The sequence below is a fragment of the Talpa occidentalis genome, unplaced genomic scaffold (genome assembly GCF_014898055.3).
Source record: "Talpa occidentalis isolate TD23 unplaced genomic scaffold, MPIMG_talOcc4v2.1 talOcc4.11, whole genome shotgun sequence".
In the NCBI taxonomy this organism is placed as follows: Eukaryota; Metazoa; Chordata; class Mammalia; order Eulipotyphla; family Talpidae; genus Talpa; species Talpa occidentalis.
The window spans coordinates 90,268,555-90,290,997 of NW_023601104.1; the positions used below are offsets into that span (position 1 = coordinate 90,268,555).

Here is a 22,443-nt window from a genome sequence, read left to right on the forward strand (position 1 = left end):
GCCCCCAGCCCCGGCGCTGCCGGAGTTGTAGTTCCCTGAGCCGCTCCCGCCGGCCGGTCAGCGGCCTCGCCGCCCGGCATGCTCTGCGCCACCAGCGGCCTCCTAGCGGCCGCCGCTCTCCCCGCCCAGCCCCGCGGCCGGGGCCCCGCGCCCCGCTGCCGGCGCCGGGAACTACACTTCCCAGGGCACCCCGAGCTGTCTCTTGGCGGCTTCTTGGCGGGGCGGCTCGCAAGACCTAGTGTGCCTGCGGGCCGGAGGGCGGTGCTGAGGCGGGGACGGATGCCGCCGGCGGTGGGCGGAGGTCTGGCGGGGTCCGAGCTGCGCCCCCGGAGGGGCCGCTGTGGACCCCAGGCCGCTCGGGCCGTGAGCCCGGACGTGGCCAACGAGGCTGCAGCGCGAAGCCCCAAACGGCCTGCCTGGGGCTCGCGGCGCTGCTGTGTGGCCGGCCGGTGGGCCCTGCTGGCCCTGGTGACGCTGCTGTCCTTCGCCACCCGCTTCCACCGCCTGGACCAGCCGCAGCACATCTGGTGAGTGACGGGTGGGAACTTGGCGGGCTCCAAGGCAACCGGAGGCGGGACGCGCCCTCTGATTGGGCCGGGGGCTAGAAGGGGCGGGATCCTCAGGGGCAGGGGCGGGGCCAAGGCGGTGGGGAAACAGACTGGGCGGGGCTTGCCTCTAGCCAGGTGCCCTCGGAAGAGGCTGTTTTGGGGGGTGGCAGTGGCTTTCTTAGGATCTGAGGAAGCAGCCTTCATTTCCAGTGATTTTGCAGTGTCCCTCTTGGCTAGCAAACTGTCACTTTTAAAGGTGCTTTGAACTTTCCAAGGCGCACTGAGAATTCGGAGTATAGAATTTTCTAAGGTCTAAATTCTAATCTGCAGGATTTCTAGGCATCAGTGAAGGGGATTATCTCTCACTGATCCCTCACTTCATCTTCGGGAGCAGGGACAACTTGGGTGACCAGGAACTGTGACAAGGAAACAAGTCTGGGGTCATCCCGTGTGGAGAAACTTATTTTCTTAAACGTTTCATGGTGTAGGTTTCAGTTGCAGGATTGAGGCATGGTCACATTTCATTAGATACCTTAAAAAATCTCCAGCTGGAAGAAGGAAATGTTTTATACAGTCTGAAGGTGGTTAATATGTTTGACCAACAAAGATACCATGTTTTCTTAATGTGACTGTGAGGAAAGTTACTTTAGGGGATTTTAGAAATGGAGCTCCTAGACCAAGAAGTAAGCAAGCTAAAAACTGTCAGGTTACTTTACTGGAAAGTTAATAAATTAGCTTGTTACTGTTACATGAGACTCCTGGGCCAGACAGTGGACTAATTGTTGGTGTGCTTGAATCAGGATGAACATCAGCATATTGGAGTTAGTTTCCTTGCCCTCCACGTGTCACAGGGCGATGCTGTGGGCTTAGATGGAGGACTGCCCACGCAGTGGATTGCCTCCAGCTAAAGAACAGCAAATCGGGAGTCTGTTGCTTTATAGTAAGCAGCAAGCAAGCATAGTCTTTATCCTGGAGAGAAACATTAACTCACTTCTCAAGGTTGCTGGGTAAAACACAACTTTGAAAAATGGCCAAGGTAAAGTGCATTCAAGGCCTTGTATCCTTGGCATACCCAGCAAGATGGGTAGAAGTACAGAAGACCCATGAGGATTATCTCTCCCAACAATCTCACCCTTCTACCTGACACTGTCTTGGCTTCTGGCAAATTTTCACATGAATATGCAACTCCATTGGTTACTCTGGTTAAACTACCTGACATTTAATCCTGCCTGACAAGTAAAAAACCAAACCAAAACAAAAATAATGGTCAAGAACCAATGACAACAAACTTTCAAAATGGGTGCATTTTTTGTATGTAAATTGTACATTAAAATTGATTTAAAATCCTGCACAATGACAATTAAAAAAAATACCAAGTGTTGATAATATGGAGGAGGCAGAATTTTCCTAAGCCAGTGGAGTGAGTGGAATTGATACACCACACTTGCAGTAGCTTTAAATCGGAACTTTTGACCCAGCCATTTCATGTGTAGGTATTTGTGCAAGAGGGCACACATGTGGTGCTCACAAATGTTCATAACAGTTTCATTTAAAAAAAAAAAACTGACAGAAGCAGGGGCCAACAATTTGTGCATAGAGCATCTAATTAATAAGAATCCTGTCAGTGGGACTCAAAACAGCAGAAAGAGGCCAACCTGTGGTGTTTACCATACTCTTCAGGAGCCTGGATTTAGCCATCTGTGAATGTATTTTCGGTGGGAAAGGACCAGTAAGCCTTATTTGAAAAAACAGCTGTTCTCCAGTCTGTTATTCCTATAAGCCAGTCTGTTATCCATTATGACTTGTGCACAGGGTTTCAGACAGGTGTCATCTGATTTTTGGTGTCATATAGTTGTCATAGATATGATGACCCCCCCCCCCAAAAAAAAAAAAAGTAAAAAGCAACTTCTGTGCCCAATGGAAAGATATTCCATGGCTCATTCTTCCCTAGATCCTAACATTACCTGAAGGGGTGCAGGTCTCTCTACTCCAGGAGTTTTTGTTAAATTTTATTTGTATCACCATCAGCTTTGATTTGGATCACCTTTACAGTGGTTTGGTTGAGTGTCACTGTACAAAGGCATGCATAGGAACTCTTACAGCTAAGGGGATCAGGAGAAACGCATGAATTTATATCAGAATGTGCTTGTCTGGGCAACCTTGTATGCATGAGAGGGAGGTCCATGATTGGGAGTTGGTGGTCAGGCCCATCAGAATAATTCAAAACTGGCCAGGCTCATATAAGTTTTTCTGATGTCATAGTGCAGTGGTAAGTTCTTCAGGCTGCCACAGATAGATGGGGAGGGGACTGGGCCTAGGGAAGAAAGAGAACATTAATTGTCTCTCTTTTTGATATTTCTAGGGGTTAAGGTGGACTCTGTGCCCTTCTCCAGGCTGTATGATCGGTGCCTCACCTCTGTAGATACTTTCTCAGGGTACAGGGTCGATGATGCTGTTCCAGTCTAGTCAGCTGCCTCTAGATACACCACCGAGGCAAGAGACACACTTCTTGCATATTAAGCCAATTGCTCAGGTTGTTTCTTTCTTTCCATTGCTGTATAATCAGTGTGTCTCACCCCACTACCTATAATTTCAACTTTTTTCTAATTATCTCCTATTAATAGCCAGACCTTTTTGTCAAGGCATTATTAGAAAATTGACAGACTCATTATGTCTCCCACCTTCACCCATGTGAGCCACTATGTGGGGACTTGACAAATAGTGCACTCAATCAAGGGACATCATCTAGAAACATGCCACTCCCATAAAATTCCGGTGACTGGCCTACCTAGAGTTTGAATTCTATAGACCCTTCCAGACCAATATGGAGTTGCTTTTAGGGGAAGGAAAGACAAATCATGCCTAGGCATGGTCAGTGAAGAATCTTAGATTTTAAATACAGGTTTATATGACCCTCTGCCAGTCGGTGGCCAAGAAGAGATGCATCCTTTCTGGTGAGGAGCACTGTGTTAGGTGCCCAAATGGCCTCAGCAGTTGTGTGAGCCAGGAAATGAGAGAAGTAGAGTTAGAAATTTTTTTGAGACAACCCTACAATGCTTGATTATATCAGATGCCCGTGTAGTAGGGACTGTGAAATGCCATCAAATACCTTCACTATTGACCCATGATGGGGTGGTCATTGCAAAAAAGATAAGGGGCACCATTTTTACTGTAGATGCTGTAAAAACCTGGAAACATGACATAGTACAGTTTCAAGGGCCACTGTGGTATATGTAGAGGTAGATGACTAGACTGGAACAGCATCTTTGACACTGTAAGCTGAGAAAGTATCCGCAGAGGTGAGGCATTGACGATAGAGCAGGAGAAGGGAACAAAATCCTAAGAGAGTCAGTTTCCTTGGAGCAGGCATGGTCAGTGCCCCATGCAATGTGGCTTCTTTTACTGTAAGACAAACAGGCAGTTTTTGGCAGGAGTCATAAGTCACCACAACGCAGTGATGGCTTCTGCTTCAGAGACATAGAGTTGTTTAGTTTGCGTTGGGTCCATGGTGGTAAAGGTGTTACCGCCCTGGTGCACCAATGAATCTAGGGGCCAGTGGCAGCAGGCTGGGGGGTGCGGACTTGTTCAGCACTAAGACTTGATTCCAGTCAGTCTTAGTAGGGTGCTATCCCTTAATGCAGATATCTACATAAGCTGTCCAGATTGTCCCCGCTGCAGACTGTCAGACAGGGAGAACTGTTTTTAATCTCTCAGTTTATAGTCTTCCAAGCGGCATACCAGATGGCGGGAGTCAGTAAAAATGTAGCTTGTCTGTTTCTTAGGAGGATTGTCTAAGGCCAGGGTGGTGGCTTCAGTTCAGCCTGTTGTGCTGATCCATCTACCGCAGCTGGCCCTTCAGAGGTGTCCTTGGGGCTGTGTGATTGTTGCTGCTCAGTGGACACCACCACCTTTTAATTCAGTCTCTCCGTCAGTGAACCGGGCATAGGCATTAGAGGCACTTTAGTGAATGAATGCCCCGCTGAACCAGCAGCTTTTACTTCAGGTGATGAAATGGAAACTAGATTCTTCCAAAGTAGGAGCTGCTGCTTTTTCATGTAAAATTGTGTTGTCTCTTGAGCCAGGCTGGCTCTTCTCCTTAGCCCACCATTTCCACTGGAACAGTAATGCTCGATGAGCCCTTCCATTTCAGTCCAAGTCACCCTACTCCAGGTTGGCAAAATCAGGCCAAAGAGTCCTAACACCTTTGTCAAGCACTTGGTTTCTATAGGAACTTAGTGGTACATTTAAAATTTTGAAAGTTATGTGCCTGGTGCCTGCCTACTGCAGGTGGCACTGTTACCTTGGAAAATGGTCTCAGCACTCTAGCAGTCATGATGGCTGTAAAACTGTGATTCCCTTCTCTTCTTATGATTTATATTACTACATTTCTCCACCCAGCAGGGAACAGGATCATGTCTCAGTGTGTGACAGTCCCTGATGGGGTAATCCTCTTTGATGCTTAAAGGATAAATACCAGTTATACATTTAGCAGCGGAAGCCAGGACAATAGTAGAAGGACCCTACCCCCAAGGTTACTGTGCCTGCCCTTCTCTGCTGGGAGGTGGCTTCAGTCCTATCAGTTGAAGTTGGACACTTTTCCCCATTGAACTAGTAGGTCTAAAAGCCCTGCATCAGGGGCGGCAGGGACAGGCAGCCAGTGAGTATACCGTTCCCCAATCAAGGGTGTGGGGAGTGCTGGGTGCACAAGACATGGCACCATTTCCGCCCCAGAATGCTTCCCTGTCAAGCCCAAGGGCTTTGGGTCCCTGTATAACTGCTATGGTCACCCTGCAGTTCTTGGCACCTTTGGTTACGCCTATGTCTTATAAATCTTCCTCTCCATGGGATTCAGTAGGATGGAGTCATTAGGCGCTTGTATCTAATAGAATCCTGAGTTTGAGGCCCTTTTCTCCCCTCGAGTTCCCCAGCACCCTGCATATGTGTGTATGGCCTGTGTCATAAGGCAGCGAGACCTTACTAGTCATCTCACTCTTTAAAGCTGCTCAGGTGATCATAGAGGAGAGGGGCTGTGGACACAGAGAGAGAGAGAGGAGCTTGGAGCCACTAAACAAGGCATATTTACCTTTGGCTTGAGTATATTAGCTCTCCCACCTGTCTGTCAGTGTTTTCACTATACCCAGAGTTCTGGGTAAGGTCCTTACTGTTGGCACCACTTATGTAATCTTTGGAAACTTGCTGCCCTGTAGCCGCGATTACATCTCTTCCGCCCTTTACCCAGAAGACACTGAGCAGTGCCCAAGGCAGTATTCGGATAGTTTATTTCATTCCAGCCTCTTTCCAGTCAACCGCATTAATAGATAGCGCAGCGGGGAACTCTTACTACCTCCCTTGCCCACCACTTGGGCAAAAGCATTTGCTACCAGATTCCAGAAGCTCTCACTCAACCCACAGGGTCTCATCTTTTCTCTTTTAGAAAGCTGTGTCTTAGCATCTCATGCTTGTTGCCAGAACTGTCGGGGCCTGGGATTTTATTTTACCCTACTCACAAGCTGTTAGGCTAGCCTGTCACTGTTTTATGGATGCTGGCTGAGACACAGTCCTGGTTCAGAGACAAGGACTTTATTTCTCATGACACAGCGAGCAGGATGCACCATCAGTGCGTCAGTATCAGTTCTTCTTGCCCCCAAAGTCCCATGTGATGTTGTGGGTCTGGATGAGTGCCTGCACATGCAGCAGGTGCATCACAGTTGAGGAATGTTGACGGGGAGAAATCTGCTGTTTTGTAATAAGCAGGGTCGAGCTTTGTCCCAGAAGGAGAAGCCAACTCTTCACTAGTGTTGCTTGAGGTAGATATAACCTTGAGAAATGGCCTGAGTTAAAAGCAGGCAGGACCTTACATTCTTGGTGTACCCTGCAAGAGCTGGGGGAGAAAAAAGAACCAGAGAGGAGCTCTCTCCTGTCACGCATGCCTCAAAAACCAAAGGAAATGTGACTATTCCTACCAGACTTAGGAATTTTTTGAGTAATGGTATCACAATTCTTAGTATTTTTCCAGATGTCAGAACGAACCACAACTGTTGGAACGGTTAGATGGTGCCCAGCACGTGTGGGACTATAGAACTGAGCTATGTTATCTCCTTACGAGGGGGACATGACAGATAAAATTAATGTATTCATTGTGGAGATGACAAGAGAGCTCAGAGAGGGTGAGTGATTTTCCAGGTCATGCTGTTAGTAAGTGGTCCAGCTGGGACCGGATCTCTCTTCATGTGCCAAGCCGTGTGCTGAGCAATGTAGGAATTTTACTCTGTCGGATCCACTGAGGTTTTTTTTTTTTTTTAAACTATAAAGTTTTGGAAAAAGCATGTTTTGCTCCTTATATTGTGGGTGGGTAATAACTGCTCATGGACGCTCACTAGGAATGGACAGTTTCTAGAATGCCACTGTTCTGAGCTGCAGAGAGACACTGACAAACAGAAATAGCATCGCTCTGCCGGATATCGGGCTGAAGCTGTGAAGCCCTCATTTAGGGTGTGAAAAGCTTACATGGTTGTAGAAGGACAAGGATTTTCATGGTGTCTAAAAGCTAATGTATTAGAATCATCGATTGACTTGCAAAATAATTTGTATAATATGGAGAGATTTGTAGGCTTTTAAGTTAGTAAGACAGTCAGTTTTTATATACCAGTTAGTTCATTATAAGAAGATCAGTGCGGTCATAGTCAGCAGGTTAATTATTACGAGGTTGATGATCAAAATCTGACTCAGAAGCTCTCTCTGATCGCAGCCTCAACACAAATTTGATGGCACAAGTAATGGGGTTTCTGTAGCAAAGCTTGTCCTAGAGGAATAGAAGTTAGCAGACTTGGAAGAAAACTCTTACTACAAACCTTTCTGTGTTTTAGGAAACTCTGTCCTTTTAAAGTAAATAGAAATGCAAGGTAAAGAATAAATATAGATTTAACTTTTTTTTAAAAAAGATTTATTTATTTATTTATTTATACAAGCACTGGGTACAGTCAAAAGCACGGGAGGGTGAGAGAATTCACCAGAGCCAGAAAGGAGAACAGAACAGGCAGACTGACGAAGTACACTGCTGAGGGGAGCAGCGGGCGGCAGGAGAGGTCTGTGCTTCATGTGGGACCCTCGCCCTGCAGCCGGGGATCGAACTGGCACTGCAAAGGCCGCGGGCAGCTTCGCAGCCCAGCGCTCAACCGCTGCACCTCCGGGGAGGCCCTAGATTTAACTCTTTATGATAATTAGATGGTGAATATTTGCTAACCTTTCTCATCTATCCAAAGTAAGGTTAATGACCGACCTGCTTGAGGTATTGTGACCTCAATTTACTTGTGTCAAAAGCTTTTTTAAAAAATATTTTAAAAAAATTTTTAATATTTTTTTAAAAAACGGTGTGCATTGTTGTTTGTATTTAGGGAATATAGTGCTCCCGCCACTAAAGCACCCATAATCCACCACCAGAGTCCATTGTGCTCCCTACTTTGTTCTTGTCCCTCCCCTTCTGGATTGTTCATTCCTATAGCCAGTCTTCAAGAACTAGTGTTTAAGGGCCTCTCCTGGTGGTGCAGGCGGTTGAGTGCAGCCCTTTGAAGTTGTCCACAGCCTCTGCAGCGTGGGTTCAATCCTGGCTGGCCGGCGAGAATCCCACATGGTGAGGCAGACCTCTCCTGTCTCGCCTGCTGCTCCCCTCAGCAGTTTATTTCAGTCAGTCTGCCTGTTCTGTTTCCGGCTCTGTCTCTGGTGAATCCTCTCAACCTCCCACACGTCTGGCCTGTATCCCGGTTCTTGTATGTAAGAATTAAAAAAAAAAAAAAAGAGCTAGTGTTTAAGTTTCATAAAGCTTTTATTTTTTTTTTTAAACACAGATGTTCCCATTAATTGCTTGAAGCTCATAGCCTTTATTCTTTTTTTTAAAGATTTATTTATTTATTTATTTATTTATTTATTTATTTATTTATTTATTTATTTATTTATACAAGAACTGGGGTACAAACCAGAGACGTGGGAGGGCAAGAGAACTCACCAGAGACAGAGCGGGGAGCAGAACAGGCAGAACAATGGAAAACACTGCTAAGGGGAGCAGCGGGCATGACAGGAGAGGTCTGCTGCGCCATGTGGGAATCTCCCTGGCCAGCTGGGAATTGAACTCGCACTGCAGAGATTGTGGGCAACTTCACAGCCCAGCGCTCAACCTGCTGCGCCACCGGGGAGGCCTCATAGCCTTTATTCTTAACTATAATTTTAACCATGCTTTGTTAAGACTATTTGGGTTTTATGGTAAAAAATTCCTATTTCTCTTTCTCTTTTTCCTTTAGTTGGGATGAGACGCACTTTGGAAAAATGGGAAGTTACTATATCAACCGCACCTTTTTCTTTGATGTGCACCCGCCTCTGGGAAAGGTGAGCAGCAGGCAGACAAAGCAGTCTCCGAAGGTCCCAAGTCTTGATTCTGGATCTAATTTTTAGGCTTGTAGAACATCCCAGACCAGATGCTTTCTGGAATCCTTGGTCTTTTTAGGAGTCCTTTGGGCTTCGAAATGAAGAAAGAATTCATCAACTGATGGATGGATGAACCAAATGTGGAACATCTATACACTCAAATATGATTTAGCCATAATCATATCTGGAATGAAGTACTGACATATGCTGCAACATGGATGAATTTTGTAAACGTTATCCTAAGTGAAAGAAGTCAAACAGATGTCACAGTTATATGTGACTTTGTTTCTGTGTAAGAAATGTCCAGAATTGGCAAATCCAGAGCAACAAAAAATAGATCAGTGGTTGTCTGGGTCTGGAAGGAGGTGAGATTGGGTAGTGACTACAGATGGGTTTGGAGTTTCTTTTTGGGGTGATGAGTTGTTCTGGAATTAGTGGTGATGGTCACACAACTTTGTGAATATACTAAAAAACCACTGGGTCCTACATTTTAAAATGGTAAATTTTATGGTATGTGAATTTTGTTTCAATTGAAAAAAGAAACAGAGAAAAGGAATAGTTGCAAAAAGCAGAAATAGCTAAGGGGAGCTGATTTTCTACCAGGAAACAAAACTCCTTTCTCCTCCCCATTCCCAGCTTATTCCTTGATAATTAGAATTCCACCAATCAGAATTCATTTTACTCTTAAAAACATACACCTTTGAGAAGGCCAGTGAATCAGCCCTGTTCACACAGTCCTTTCTTCCTAATTGTAGGCTGAAGTCTTGGGCAATAGGGGCCAGGAATTTGCCTCTTCCTGAAGTGGGGCCGGGGCCCTGGAGTACTGGGGATGAGGCGGGGCCCAGGGGAGGTGGAATTGCCGTTGGTGGTAATGGGTTTAGGGACGCACCAGAGCATATGGTGAGGACCAGGGAGAAGGCCCCTGTAGGTGAGAGGGGTGGGCAGGGAGGGGGATATGGGCCTATTTCAAAAATGGGGCTGTGCCCCAGGAAGGAGTAAAAATTGTATGTCTCTTTTTCTCTCCTTTATAAGGCAACAGTAATAAACATAAAGTAATTGAAAATTTAGACTGTTCTAGTTAGTCTAGACACATTATCTTACATAATCTCAGAACAACACTATGACTTTTGTATTCTCATTGTATCCCAACTATTGTGTTCTCAGTTTTCAGATGGGGGCACTGGGAACAGAAAGTATGGTACTTTGCTTTAGGGTACAATATAGTAAGTGGCAGAGTCAGGGTTCAAACCGGGTCATAGAGTCTTCTCTCTTAACCATAACACCACATGATGAACTTGTTCCAGTGCTAGGAACACTTCTGATACTGTCATGGAATCAGTGAACAGAGTGCCCTGAATATTTGCCTCGGGCTGACCTCTGGTGGAGATCTTTCATTGGAAAGCCAGCCCAGTCTTTTAGCTGGGAACTTGCCTGCCCATTTTTGGAGTCCCCTGTTGCTCAGCACAGAGAAGATATGTTTGGAAAACACTGGCCAATTTGTTTTTACTCAAGCCTTCCCTTCTTCAGATCTGGCCCCTATTCAAAAAGGGAAATGTGAGGCTTCTTTTTAAGGCTACCTTCAGGGAGAATGGCCCGTCTGCCCCCCTAATTTCTCTCCTGATGGCTGAAAGTGAATGATGAGCAAATGGGAAACCTGGGAGAGAGAGCAAAGCAACTTACATAGGTTCTAAGGCTAAGCCAGTCAAGGAATTAAAAAACACTTTATATTGGTAAGTAGGAGGTTTTTCCTCTAATATTGAGGATAATGTCTGCCACTTAGCACTGACCTCCAGCCCTGGAGACCCGGAGGTTCCAGTCAGAAAGGTACTTTTTAAAAGAAATAAAAATGCCTGTGCACAGTAAAATACTTGGTTAGGAAGGAAAAGGTAAAAAGTTGCCTTGCCTCCATTCCTCCGAGGTAACCATGGTCACCTTTGTTAAGTTTCTTACATATCCTTTCAAAAAATTTTAATATAAGGAAAGCTGTAGACATTTATATTCATACACATGAACAACACATTATATATACAAATGAGATCAGACTAAAATTGTTTAGCAATTTGTATTTTAAACTTGCTGTATCTTGACTTCCATATTAGCACTTTCCTTCTTTTTAACAGCTATGTATAGTCCAATCATGCAGATGTGCCATAAATTATTTTGCCCCTCTTCAATTAGTGGATATTTATGTTATTTCCAGAGATACTACAATAAGTATCTTTATACACTTATCTTTTCATGATTATGTTAGCATATCTAAAAGATTCTCAGCAACAAAGCTGAAAAGTCAAAGGATGTGATATCTAATGAGTTTTGCTGCAGAAATATAAAATATATACTCCCACCCATAGCATATGAGGGCTTGCTTCCCTGTACAATTGCTGCACTGGTCTAATCATAATACTTTCCAAAATTTGCCAATTTGAGAGCCAAATCCTGGTATGTCATTGTTTTAATATGTGTATCTTTATAACTTAGGTTGAACATTTTTTTTTCAAATGTTATTTCCCTTTTTTTCCTAGTTGGTTGTTCTTTTTCTTACTGCTTTTTTTTTTTTAAAAGATTTAATTATTTTTATACAAGAACTGGGGTATGGGCCAGATGCGGGGGACAGTGAGAGGATTCACCAGAGAGAGAGCGGGGAGCAGAACAGGCAGACTGACCAAATACACTGCTGAGGGGAGCAGTGGGCAAGACAGGAGAGGTCTGCCGCGCCATGTGGGATTCTCGCTGGCCGGCCGGGATCGTACCCACTCTGTAGAGGCTGCGGACAGCTTCACAGTGCGGCGCTCAACCGCCTGCGCCACCAGGGAGGCCCTTTTTCTCTTATTGCTTTAAATGAGTTCTTAGGAAATTAGCTCAGGACTACTTTTAACCTGAAGGAAATTAAGAAGGAGCTGAATTTGTATTTTTTTTTAACAACGGGAACTGAATTTTAAGTTCATAGTGCTAGGTATTTTACCTACAGTACCTCCTCTAGGCCTAACAACCCCTGGCAAGGAGGAGGACTTATTACTATAGTTCAGAGATATTAAATATTGTCCGCAGTCAGAGAGCTAGAGTGTAAGGTGCTGAGATCCCACACATCTATGCATGCCTTTACTCTAGCAGACCTGCCAGAGCCTGGGAATTTATACTAACACCAGGCAGTTTGTCCTCCAAGGGGCTGGTAGGAAGTAGCATCCATTTGATTATCACAAGTCAGCTTTAGTTCCTCTAGGCATTTGGGTGGTTCTGTTTTTACAATACCTTATTTTGTATTTTAAAAATTATAGGGGTCCTGGGAGGTAAGTCTGCGTGCTGTCACCATGACTGCCTGAGTTTGATCCCTGGCCAGGGAGCTAGTCCACATAAGGTGCTGCAGACCTCCTGTCTCGCCTCCTGCTCCCCTCAGCAGTGTATTTCAGACCATCCGCCTGCTCTGCTCCCCACTCTGTCTCTGGTGAATCCTCGCACCCCCTGCAACTCTGGCCCACAATCCAGCTCTTGTGTGCAAAAATAAATAAAAAATTTTTAAAAATTAAAAATTATATTACATTAACTTCTGGACCCTGGGATCCCTACCCCCACCCTTTTTTTAAAAACAAGGCTTATAATCATTTGTTGCTGAAGTTTGACTTTTATGCCTTGAGTGACTCAGCTTACAGCTGCTCAGAGAAACAAGCAAGCTGGTTAGTGCTCCAGATCCAGGCTTCCTCAGCCAGGAGGGCTTTCCCGACACAACCAGTGTATCCTGGCCCTGCTCACAGTCTAAGGAGCACAGGGGTCAGGCTCGCACGGGCTGCGGCTCTCACAGATGCTTGGTTTTTGCTGACAGTTGCTTCAAATTGCTTGTATGGAAAAGAAAATTTACATTACTGACAGCCAAGGAAAGGTATAAGTGAAGATACTGACCCTCGACAATAGTTTGAAGAATTCACTCCCCACAATCTCAGTTTGTCGTTGATTTGCTCTGGTGTGCGATAGGCCAACGTTGCCTGCCTTTGAAATATTGGAACTAGAAACCAGTCTCTGGTCTTTGGGCCCTTTTCCTGTTGGGAGGTGAAGCTTTCTCTCTGGGGAAATGCATCTGTCTTTGTTTCCTCTTTCCCATTGTCTGTCCTTCTCCCTGTTCCCAGTCCATAGCGCCTTGGCCGCTTTTTTCCCTCTTCCTTCTGTTTTGTTTTTTTTTTAAGATCTTTATTTATTTATACAAGCACTGGGTACAGTCAGAAGCGCGGGAGGGTGAGAGAATTCACCAGAGCCAGAGCGGGGAGCAGAGCAGGCAGAAGGACCAAAGTACACTGCTGAGGGAGCAGCGGGTGGCAGGAGAGGTCTGTGCACCATGCGGGACCCTCGCCGGCGGGGATCGAACCGGAGGCCCTCCCTCTTTCTTCTGACTCAGGCCCTCACCTGTCTCTCAGTGGCCTTCTCCCAGGAAGCAGCCCCTCGCCTCCCCTGAGAACCGGGGTCTTTGCTTCATGGCTGTGGAAAGAAGGCTGACAGACAGTCCCTCACTGGCCCTGCCCTTCACATTGTGGGATTTTTTCTCTTCCTAAGCGTGCAGTCTACACTGCTTCCAGGAACTTGGCTTTAAAACAGGAGAGGATTTGTTTCAAGCAATGAGCTCTATAGACAAAAGACTCTTTACTCTGTAACAGCTGCTGGAGGAAATGTCACACTGGCCGCTGTTCTCTGGACAGTTGTCAGGGGAAGCCAGTTTGGGTGCAGCTGGAGGGAAGTTCAGGGAATGGAGGAATCTTCTCTCAAAGTTCTCTTTTTGTTTGTCTCCTTCCCTCAGATGCTCATAGGTCTTGCTGGTTACCTGAGTGGATATGATGGCACCTTTTTGTTCCAGAAGCCTGGGGACAAATATGAACATCACAGCTACTTGGGAATGAGAGGAGTAAGGCTCGCTGACTTTATCTAACCTGACTGAACCCTGGATTCACATTCAGTCCGAAATGTTAACAGTTGGAAGCCTAGGATTAGTGGCAGGTGTAGATAATGGGGCTCTGGGGTGGGAGGGAGGGAAGGGTGACTGGACCCACACCCTGTGGAGAGATTCAGAACTGGGTGGGTGAGAAGGGAAGGGAAGGTCACAGGTAAGATTGAGGTTACATGTAGTGGAACAAGCCCACCCTGTCACCTTTTACCCCACCCATGTGAGGTTGCAGACTTCAGGTTGGAGAACAGCCTGGGACCTCGGTAGCCAGGATTCGTCTACAGCCCCAACGTCGGCCTCAGTGGTTCCTATTTTCCTTGGAAAGTTTCAAGCACACACTAGGGATTTTCCAGTCTTTTAAGGGAGTCCATGTATTTGCTCTGATTCTCAATACCAGCCTTGATGGAACATGACAGGCCTGAACACCCAACTCTGTGGGGCCCCTGCTAAGTTAAACCAGAGCAACTGACCTTCAGCACAGTGTCTCAGAGCAGCCTGCGGTGACAGAGCCTCCTGTGAGGAGCTCAAAGCACATTAGATAAATGTTCTGTCCTTATTTGGGCTAATCCTTAAATGATTTGCGTGGTCGTATCATACCATATTAAACAAGGAGTGCCCCTCTCAAGTACATCTGTTAAGAGGTTTTTTGTCTTTTAATGACATTTGAATATCTCATAACATACATAATTGAATATAGGCTGGATTTGCTATGGAAGTTGAGAAAGCCCAAACAGAGCACCCTCATTCCCTTTCACACCAGGACACATTGCTTTCTGTTGACGAAAAGTGACAGCCCAATTGTGAGCATTTCCATTCCCCTGAGCTTGTCTATTTAGTTTTGATGGGCAGAGAAGAGGGATGGCAAGGAGGCTGGTGGTTCAAAACAAAACAAAACATTCCAGATACTGACATGTCAGGCAATCTTTTTCAAAACCAGAATATAGCCTCTAGATTGAAGAGTGACTTCTGGTGTGGTTGAAGGAAGCGCCATGGGAGAAATAAAATAAGAATTCTCTGAAATTGTGAAATACCTTCAGAGATGTCTTTCTCAACTTGTGCCCACAATTTCTTAATAGAAACTGTACTTTTTATCAAGTATTTTGTATGTGTAATAAAACCTTGGCTCATTTAATCTGTGAGTGAAGCCTATGAGTTGGAAACTCATTACTTTTCACATTCCACAGATGGGAAGGCTGTCACTGCATGTTCCAGAGTTGTGACTTTCTCAAGGTCATAGCCAGAAGTGATGGGGGCAGTACAGCCCCAGAGCCCCCCACTTGAAGCCGTTGTGTTGTTCTGCCCACACCTTCCTCGCTGAACTTTGCTGGATTCATGTCAGGGCACAAGCTATTTGATTTGGTTCTTCCCTGTTTAAATGCCACTTTGTTATTTATACTGTTTAGGTGACTTTAGGTCACCAAGTCATGCTTTCCTTGCGGTCCTCTGTCCTAAACGTTTGTTTAGATCAAGATAATTAGCTTAACCAGTTACTGGATTGATTGTCTTTTCCTTCCATAGTTCTGTGCGTGTCTGGGTTCCCTGCTGATCCCCTTTGCCTACCTCACGGTGTTGGAGCTGTCCAGGTCCCTTCCGGCAGCACTGATCACGGCTGCCCTCCTCACCTTTGGTAGGTAGCTTCATCCCACACTTCTTGCTGCGCTGACTCCACGCCATGAGCGTAGCTGGAAATCAGTGTATTCCAGATCCTATCCATGGGCTCAGTTCTCGAGTGACTTTAGGATCGGGGAAATGTGTTACACATCTTATTTTATACACTAGTCATATATACATGTATATATATGAATATATATATGAATGCTTGTATGTAGTAAGTTTTTATATTATTGGAGGGTAGAGTTGACTTGGGTAATCCCGAGGACTAGGTTATCTCTGAGTTATCCACATTTGGTTTTGGAATAGATAAAAAGATAAATTTGTATGTGTGTGGGGGGGAAGGAGGCTTACAGTTCTGCTTCTCTTAGGTTACTATCAAGATTAGTTTTATTCTTTAAGTTAATTTCAACTGGATACAAGGATAGATGTCTCTAAAGTAGCTGGGTGGTAGGGGATAGCAAAATGGGAATTTAAACATTTACTGTGGCTACACCGCCTTGGAGACATGAGAGTTGATGCTCTGTGACCCTTGTTCTCATGAAAATGAATGCATGACCTCATAGAGCTTAATATTTGAAGAAGTCCAGACCAATTTAAATGGGTATTTTGGGGGTGTTTCTGGCTTTGTCTTGACAGATATGTTGCAAGATTAGAGGGTCTCGCTGTAAGGGGCTGGTTGGTGGCTTTTCCCTTGCCTCTTTAATTTCTTTCAATTCTTCATCCATTCAGTCATTTATTCATTTTTCATTCAACTATTTTTCAAGCATCTACCCTGTGCCAGGTCACTTTTCTTGGCCTCAAAGGATGCCCTGACGAGACAGCCTGCTTTCATGGAGCACGCCACTAGTGTGGCAGACAGGAAATAATCAAGTTAATTAATAAATGTAACATCTTAAGCCATAAGTGCTGTGGCAAAAATAGAGTAGGGTAAAGGATAGAGTGATGGGAAGTGAGTCACTTTTAGGGTGGTCAACAAGGCGCTCCCTGGAGGTGGCTTTGAGCGGAGACTAGAGAAATGGAAAAGATTGAGCCGCATGGAGATCCAAGGGAGAGTGTTCAGGTGGAGGACAGCAGGTGCAGTGGCCCCGTGCCAGGCAGCCCCTGGCGGCTCCCAGGCACAGCGGAGGGCCAGTGATGCAGGGCTGGTGAGAGACAGAGTGCACTGGGAGCAGGCTGGGTAGGTAGGGAGACCACTCAGCAGCTCGTTAGTCTGTGTGAGATGGGAAGACATGGGCGGATTTAAGTAACGACATGCTGAAATGAAATTTAGTTTAAAAAAATCACTTAGGCGCTTGTATGGAGAATCAATTCCCAACAGAGACTTCATGTGAAATGTCCTGGTAGAGGCTGTTTATACCCATGTTGGGTGGGTGGGGCCCCCTTTTTGATGATGGAAATGGGGAAGAACCCTTGTCTCAGGACTGCTCTGAGTAAATGATGGTTCTTTTTGGCTCAAGGGCCTAGAAGCATTGTGAGATACTTTGTTGTCATGGGGCTTTGATATACCCCAAAGCTGTTTCTTAGTACTGGGGTGTTTAGTTCTCCAGGGGACTCATCTCTGATTCTGCTTTTTGACCACTGAGCTCATGTTTTTCAGACACAGGATGCCTCACTCTGTCCCAGTACATCCTCCTTGACCCCATCTTGATGTTCTTCATCATGGCTGCGATGCTGAGTATGGTCAAGTACAACTCCTGCGCTGACAGGTCAGAAATACCATCTTGGGGGGTTGGGGCAGAAGCTCCAGAATTTCCATAATGGCCAGGGATGGGGTGGATGTCTAGACACATACGTTAAAACTGAGTTTAAGGCAAAAACACTTTTTGTTTTTAACTTAGATTGTACATTTTTGCTTATAAAAATAGATTGTTTTGCTTTACGTGAGACTAAGAAATGTCAATTAACTTTTCCAAGAGTAGTGTTATTTTTACAGTGGGGTTGATTTGGGTAGGAATGTGTGGATATTATGTAGGGATACTTTCTCCCACCCATCAGTTTCTAAGCCATCCCTCAGCACATATGTGGGTTAAGAGATCCTGGGGCAACTTTATGCTTTGTATTCTCCATCCCAGAAGGAAGGGTACCAGGATAGAGGCTATCTGGGAGCAGTTTATCCCCCTGCCCTAGTCCTGATGATGGAAATAATGTCTGTAAAGGTTGGCTTGAATGTTCCATACCAATCCAGAAGATCCCTGCAGGTCCTCATCAGTTCTACAATTGTTCTGGAAGACCTGGTCTTCTTCCAGAATAGTCTTTTCCATATGATTCTTCTCTGAGAGAGTAGACTAGATCATTCATTCAGTTGACACCAAGAGAGCCGACTCCTTTTAGGCTCTCCCAGAAGTCAGCTTCTGGGGAGCCCGGTAAACTACATTGTGCTAATCAGACCTGACCTGGTGACCAGCAGCTCTCACTGCCTTTGGGTTATCTTTTATTTCTGTCTCACCCTCTCCACTAACCATTTCTTGAATGCATGCTGTGTGCCAGGCACTGTGCTAGGAGCTGGAGGTTCAGAGATGGAACGTATTGGAGGGGGCTGTGGAGGAACAGGCAAGGCAGCTGGGTAAACAACAGCAGCACTGTGGACTTGGTGCTCTGTGTGCACCAAACCTTGGAGCCACTGCCATGGCTAGAACCATGTTCCACTGCTTGCCAGCTGTCACTTACCTCTCTGTACTTAACTTCCTCATGTTAAGGAGAGGATAATGATAGAACCTGCTTCCTGAGGTGATAGTGAGGGGAAGGAGGTAATATGTAGAAAGTGCCTGGAAAGTGCCTGACACATAGCAAACACTCGATAAATGCTGGCGTGTTGTGAGCTCCCGAGTGGCACAGGAGAGAACTAACTGAGTCCAGCGATTTCTCTGGATCTCTTTTTCCTTCCACTTGATTGGTCATTCCTGAAGAATAAGCTCCTTGATTTCTGTAAGCCCTGTGCTTAGCCAGGAAAGCTGCGGTCCCTCTCCAGCAGTACTCATTCTTAGCCCCTGCTTCCTGCAGCTTCAGGTTTGTCACGGACCATGGACTCCTGAGCCAAGATACGGTCCCCTGAGGTTGGGAGCCTTAGAAAGAGGGCACAGCACAGCCTCTCAGAGTCCATGCCCTCCCTTTGCTTGTGCCTTTGAGTTTGGTTCCAGCCAAACTGAACTCTGTGTCTTCTTGATTTTCAGGCCCTTCTCTGCCCCCTGGTGGTTCTGGCTCAGCCTGACTGGCATTAATCTGGCTGGTGCTTTAGGGGTCAAGTTTGTTGGCCTCTTTATCATCCTGCAAGTGGGTTGGAACACCGTTTCAGAACTTTGGCAGCTGTTTGGAGACCTCAGTCTTTCATTGGTGAGAACACAAGCACTTGTAGAAATGTCTTGCTCCCTGGGATTGCTTGGCAGAGCCAGCAGCCTTTCTCCACCTCTGCTGTAGCAGCTGAGTGGCCACATTTGGGTCTGAGGTGGGCTGGATTCGGCTGTTGTCTGTGGGCAGCCTGACCACACGAAGTGGCCACCACTGAGAGGCTGAACAGGTAAAGGAGGGGATGGACTTGGCATTCTCTTTTGGCATCTGTTTCCTTTTGTTCTTAAAATGCTCTATAAACTACCCAGGGGTTTCTGTCCAGCTGGGCTCACTCCAAATATGTGGCCGGCTCACATATGCTTGGACTTTAGGTAGGGTGCGTGATATGACCTGAACAAACAGTTCTTTTTCTTCACTCAGGCTCCTGAGCTTTGGAGACCAGTAAGGGCCTTTAGGGTTTATTACAGTACTATTTAAGAACTGATTCTTAAATCAGGCATTAAATGCTTTACTTTCATTATCATTATCATACTTATCATTATACTTATTTATTCCTCATTTCAACCCTATGAAGCAGGCATTTGTTACCTCTTTACAAATGAAGAAATTGTGACCTGGAGAGGTAATAACATTCCCAAGGTCATACAAGTAGTAAGAGGTAGATTTAGGGTTCACACTTGAGTGAGGCGGATTCCAGGCCTGAACTGTTTTGCTTTATAATGCTGCCCTATCTCGTTCCCTAGTCCATTCAGAAAATATAGACAAACCATTCACTAAGTGTGAAACACAAAATATGAAGATGAATAAAATAAGAGTTCTGCCCTTGGAGACCATGGGAAGAGAGGAAATAAGTAAACAGGCAATTACAGGACAGTCAGCGGGTGCAGTGAGAGCACAGAGGAGGGTACCAGGCAGTCTCGGGAGCTCCAGGAAGGCTTCTGGGAGGAAGGTGAAGCCTGAAGTTGAGAAAAGGAGCAGGTATCTATGTGATGGGACAGGCAGCAGAGGACTGACCATGTTTAACCCCTGGTTGTGCTTGGGTGGTGGGGTGTTAGGGGAAGGCTTAAGGTTTCCAGATAGTCTTTCTTGTTGGCCATTAGCTTTTCAATTTTTTATGATTGTGTCTTACACGTAAAAACTTACATATAATGTGCATATCGGTTGTAAGGCATAATACAGTGCCCTGTGCCCTCTGTGTCCGCAGGTGACTGTGGGGAAGCACCTGATTGCCCGCGTGCTGTGCCTCATCGTGCTGCCCCTGGCTCTCTACATGGCCACTTACGCCGTTCACTTCATGGTGCTGAATAAAAGGTACAACCAGAGCCTTTCCAGCATTATTCTGGTCCTCCTCTTGCCTCTAAGTCATGATAGGCCCTGTGACCTCCTGTGTCTGTGGGTGGGATAATAGCAGAGGGCCCCAGGGTTTTTCTTCTTTTTGTTTCCACCTGTGTTCTGTCTTTTGGATGAATCCAAGGGACTCAGAAAGGCCAGCACCTTGGCCCAAAGCAGAGGAGAATTTTTCACAGCCAAATTGCCCTTATCCCTAAATGAAGCCCTTACGCTTAGCAGAGATGGGCCTTCAGAGGATGCAGTTGGAGAGAGGATGATAATAGTAACTCCAGCAGCCACTCCCATTTAAAGAGTAGCAGCCAAGTCTCAGGGTCTATGTTCAGCACATGTTATATGTTGCACATGTATGCATGTATACATTATTTCATTTAATTATAATCATTCCTTAGTTCTTTTGATCTTTTAAAAATTCTCAATTAACAAATGAGCAACTGAGACAATATAAGGTTCTGTGTGTGCCAACGGTCACGTGGCTGGTAAGGGACTGAGTCAGGTTTGGACTCCGGTTTCTCTGGCTCCATCAGCTGTCTCTGCCCCACAGCGTCATGCTGCCACTCCTGCTGTACTTCTTTTAAAGTAATGGAGCAGAGCTTTTCCTAAGACTCCTGGGAAATCACAATTTTGCTCCACTGACTTGGCGCTCTTCTGCTCCTCCCCTCCCCTCAGTGGTCCTGGTGACGGCTTCTTCAGTTCTGCCTTCCAGGCCCGCCTGTCAGGAAACAACCTGCACAATGCTTCCATCCCTGAACGTGAGTGTCTCTTGGCCATCACAAAGGTAGAAGGACAGGTGGGTTTCCTGGGAGTTGAGTTGGAGAAGACAAGGATGATAAACTGAGTTATTTTAGTCTGTGGACGGCAGAGTGGGAGAAAGGTCCAGTTAGATCTGGCCCCAGTGCTCAAGAGAGGGAATTGGGGCACAGGAAGTGCAGAGGAAAACACCCTGAACCATAACTTCTCCACTGTATCTGTAACATCAAAAGTAGCTCTGTGGAAAGACCAATCAGAGAATCTGGTGAAAGAACAAGGTCCTTCACAGCCAGCGGTCACTGTCCACCACGGTGTTCTTTGACCAACATCCTTTCACTTCTTCACAGATAGTAAATGAACAAGCATCAGCCACATAGGAGGCTGTGGATGGATGCCCTCAGTATAGCATCTATGTCGGGCCCCACATGAGGTGACTGTGTTGAGTTTATAATAAAGAGGGAAAACAGCAGTGAGGATTGAAGGGTGTGAGAGATTACTTCTGCTGGGGCTGAGGAGGGGATCAGAGGTACACAGAGTGAGTTGCCTTGGAGCCAGGCCTTGGAAGAATCAGTAGATGTCAAGGGATGGAAAGGCTGGATAAGGCACAGTGGGCAGAAGGCATATCACAGTCAAGGCCAAGGACAGGGCAAAAGTCAAGTCAATGGTTATATGCAGAGAAGTACTGGAAGATAAGGTTGAAAAGATAGGTTGGGCCTAAATTATGATTGGGTGGAGTGTCTGGATGGGATGTTTGACTTCTTTAAACAGATAGTGGAGACCTGGTAAAGGTCTTTGAGCAGGAGGCAGCCAGGAAGGCTGTGCTGTGCTGTAAGGAGATGACCCTGATGTAGGATGGCTACAAGTGGAGGGGAGTGGAGAACGGGGGGCATCCTCTGGAGCTGTTGCGGGGTCTTGAGCTGGGCAGGGTGATAGGAGCCACGGGGGTAAGGCAAAGGAGCATGTTTCAAGGAGATTGTACATGGACAGGGAGAAAGGAAGATGTCACTGAAGACTTGAGTCCAGGGGACTTTTCCTGGAGGCAAGGATTACGTACGTCTGTCAGTCTCTTGTGGCTTACACAGTGCCTGGAACACAGAGGGCCTGCCAAATGGGAAAGAACGAGAAATAGGAAAGCAGGTGAAAAAGTTGGTTTGGAAGGGCAGATTCCACATTAGAGATGCTGACTTTGAGTCCCTTGGGGGATTGTGTGCAGTGGAGCCAGTGGATGCTTGGGGTCGATGCTTTCAAAGCTGACTCAACCAGGTAATTGATGCCGTGGCAGTGGCTGTGATCTGTAAGGAAACTAGGATGAGGAAGGGAACGGGGCCTAGGTCAGGCCACTGCAGAAAGCAGGAGGTTGGAGAATGAGAGAAGAGGATAGAGAAGGGGTAGTCCATGAAGGGGAGAGGGAAGAAGGGGGGCAGAGAGCATTTTAAGAAGCAAAGGTGGTCAGCAGTATGTGGGGCTGCATATGTTGACTGGAATAAGAACTCAGAAAAGTGGAGCTGTGAGATTAGCAGAGTCCTACTCATTATTTAGAAGTCCTAATTCAGCTGG

At 46.0% G+C, this 22,443-nt stretch overlaps 1 protein-coding gene across 1 annotated transcript in view; it reads left to right on the forward strand.

The window, feature by feature from the left end:
- The first annotated feature begins 84 nt into the window (after window positions 1–84).
- POMT2 (protein O-mannosyltransferase 2) overlaps window positions 85–22,443 on the forward strand; it is a 42,449-nt gene continuing 20,090 nt past the window's right edge. The window contains exons 1-8 of the mRNA XM_037503792.2: window positions 85–527; window positions 8,843–8,927; window positions 13,747–13,851; window positions 15,409–15,517; window positions 17,102–17,210; window positions 18,675–18,834; window positions 19,994–20,100; window positions 20,806–20,888. Of these exons, the coding sequence (XP_037359689.1) occupies window positions 280–527; window positions 8,843–8,927; window positions 13,747–13,851; window positions 15,409–15,517; window positions 17,102–17,210; window positions 18,675–18,834; window positions 19,994–20,100; window positions 20,806–20,888 (1,006 nt within the window). The 5' untranslated portion in view covers window positions 85–279. The remainder of the gene's footprint in view (window positions 528–8,842; window positions 8,928–13,746; window positions 13,852–15,408; window positions 15,518–17,101; window positions 17,211–18,674; window positions 18,835–19,993; window positions 20,101–20,805; window positions 20,889–22,443) is intronic.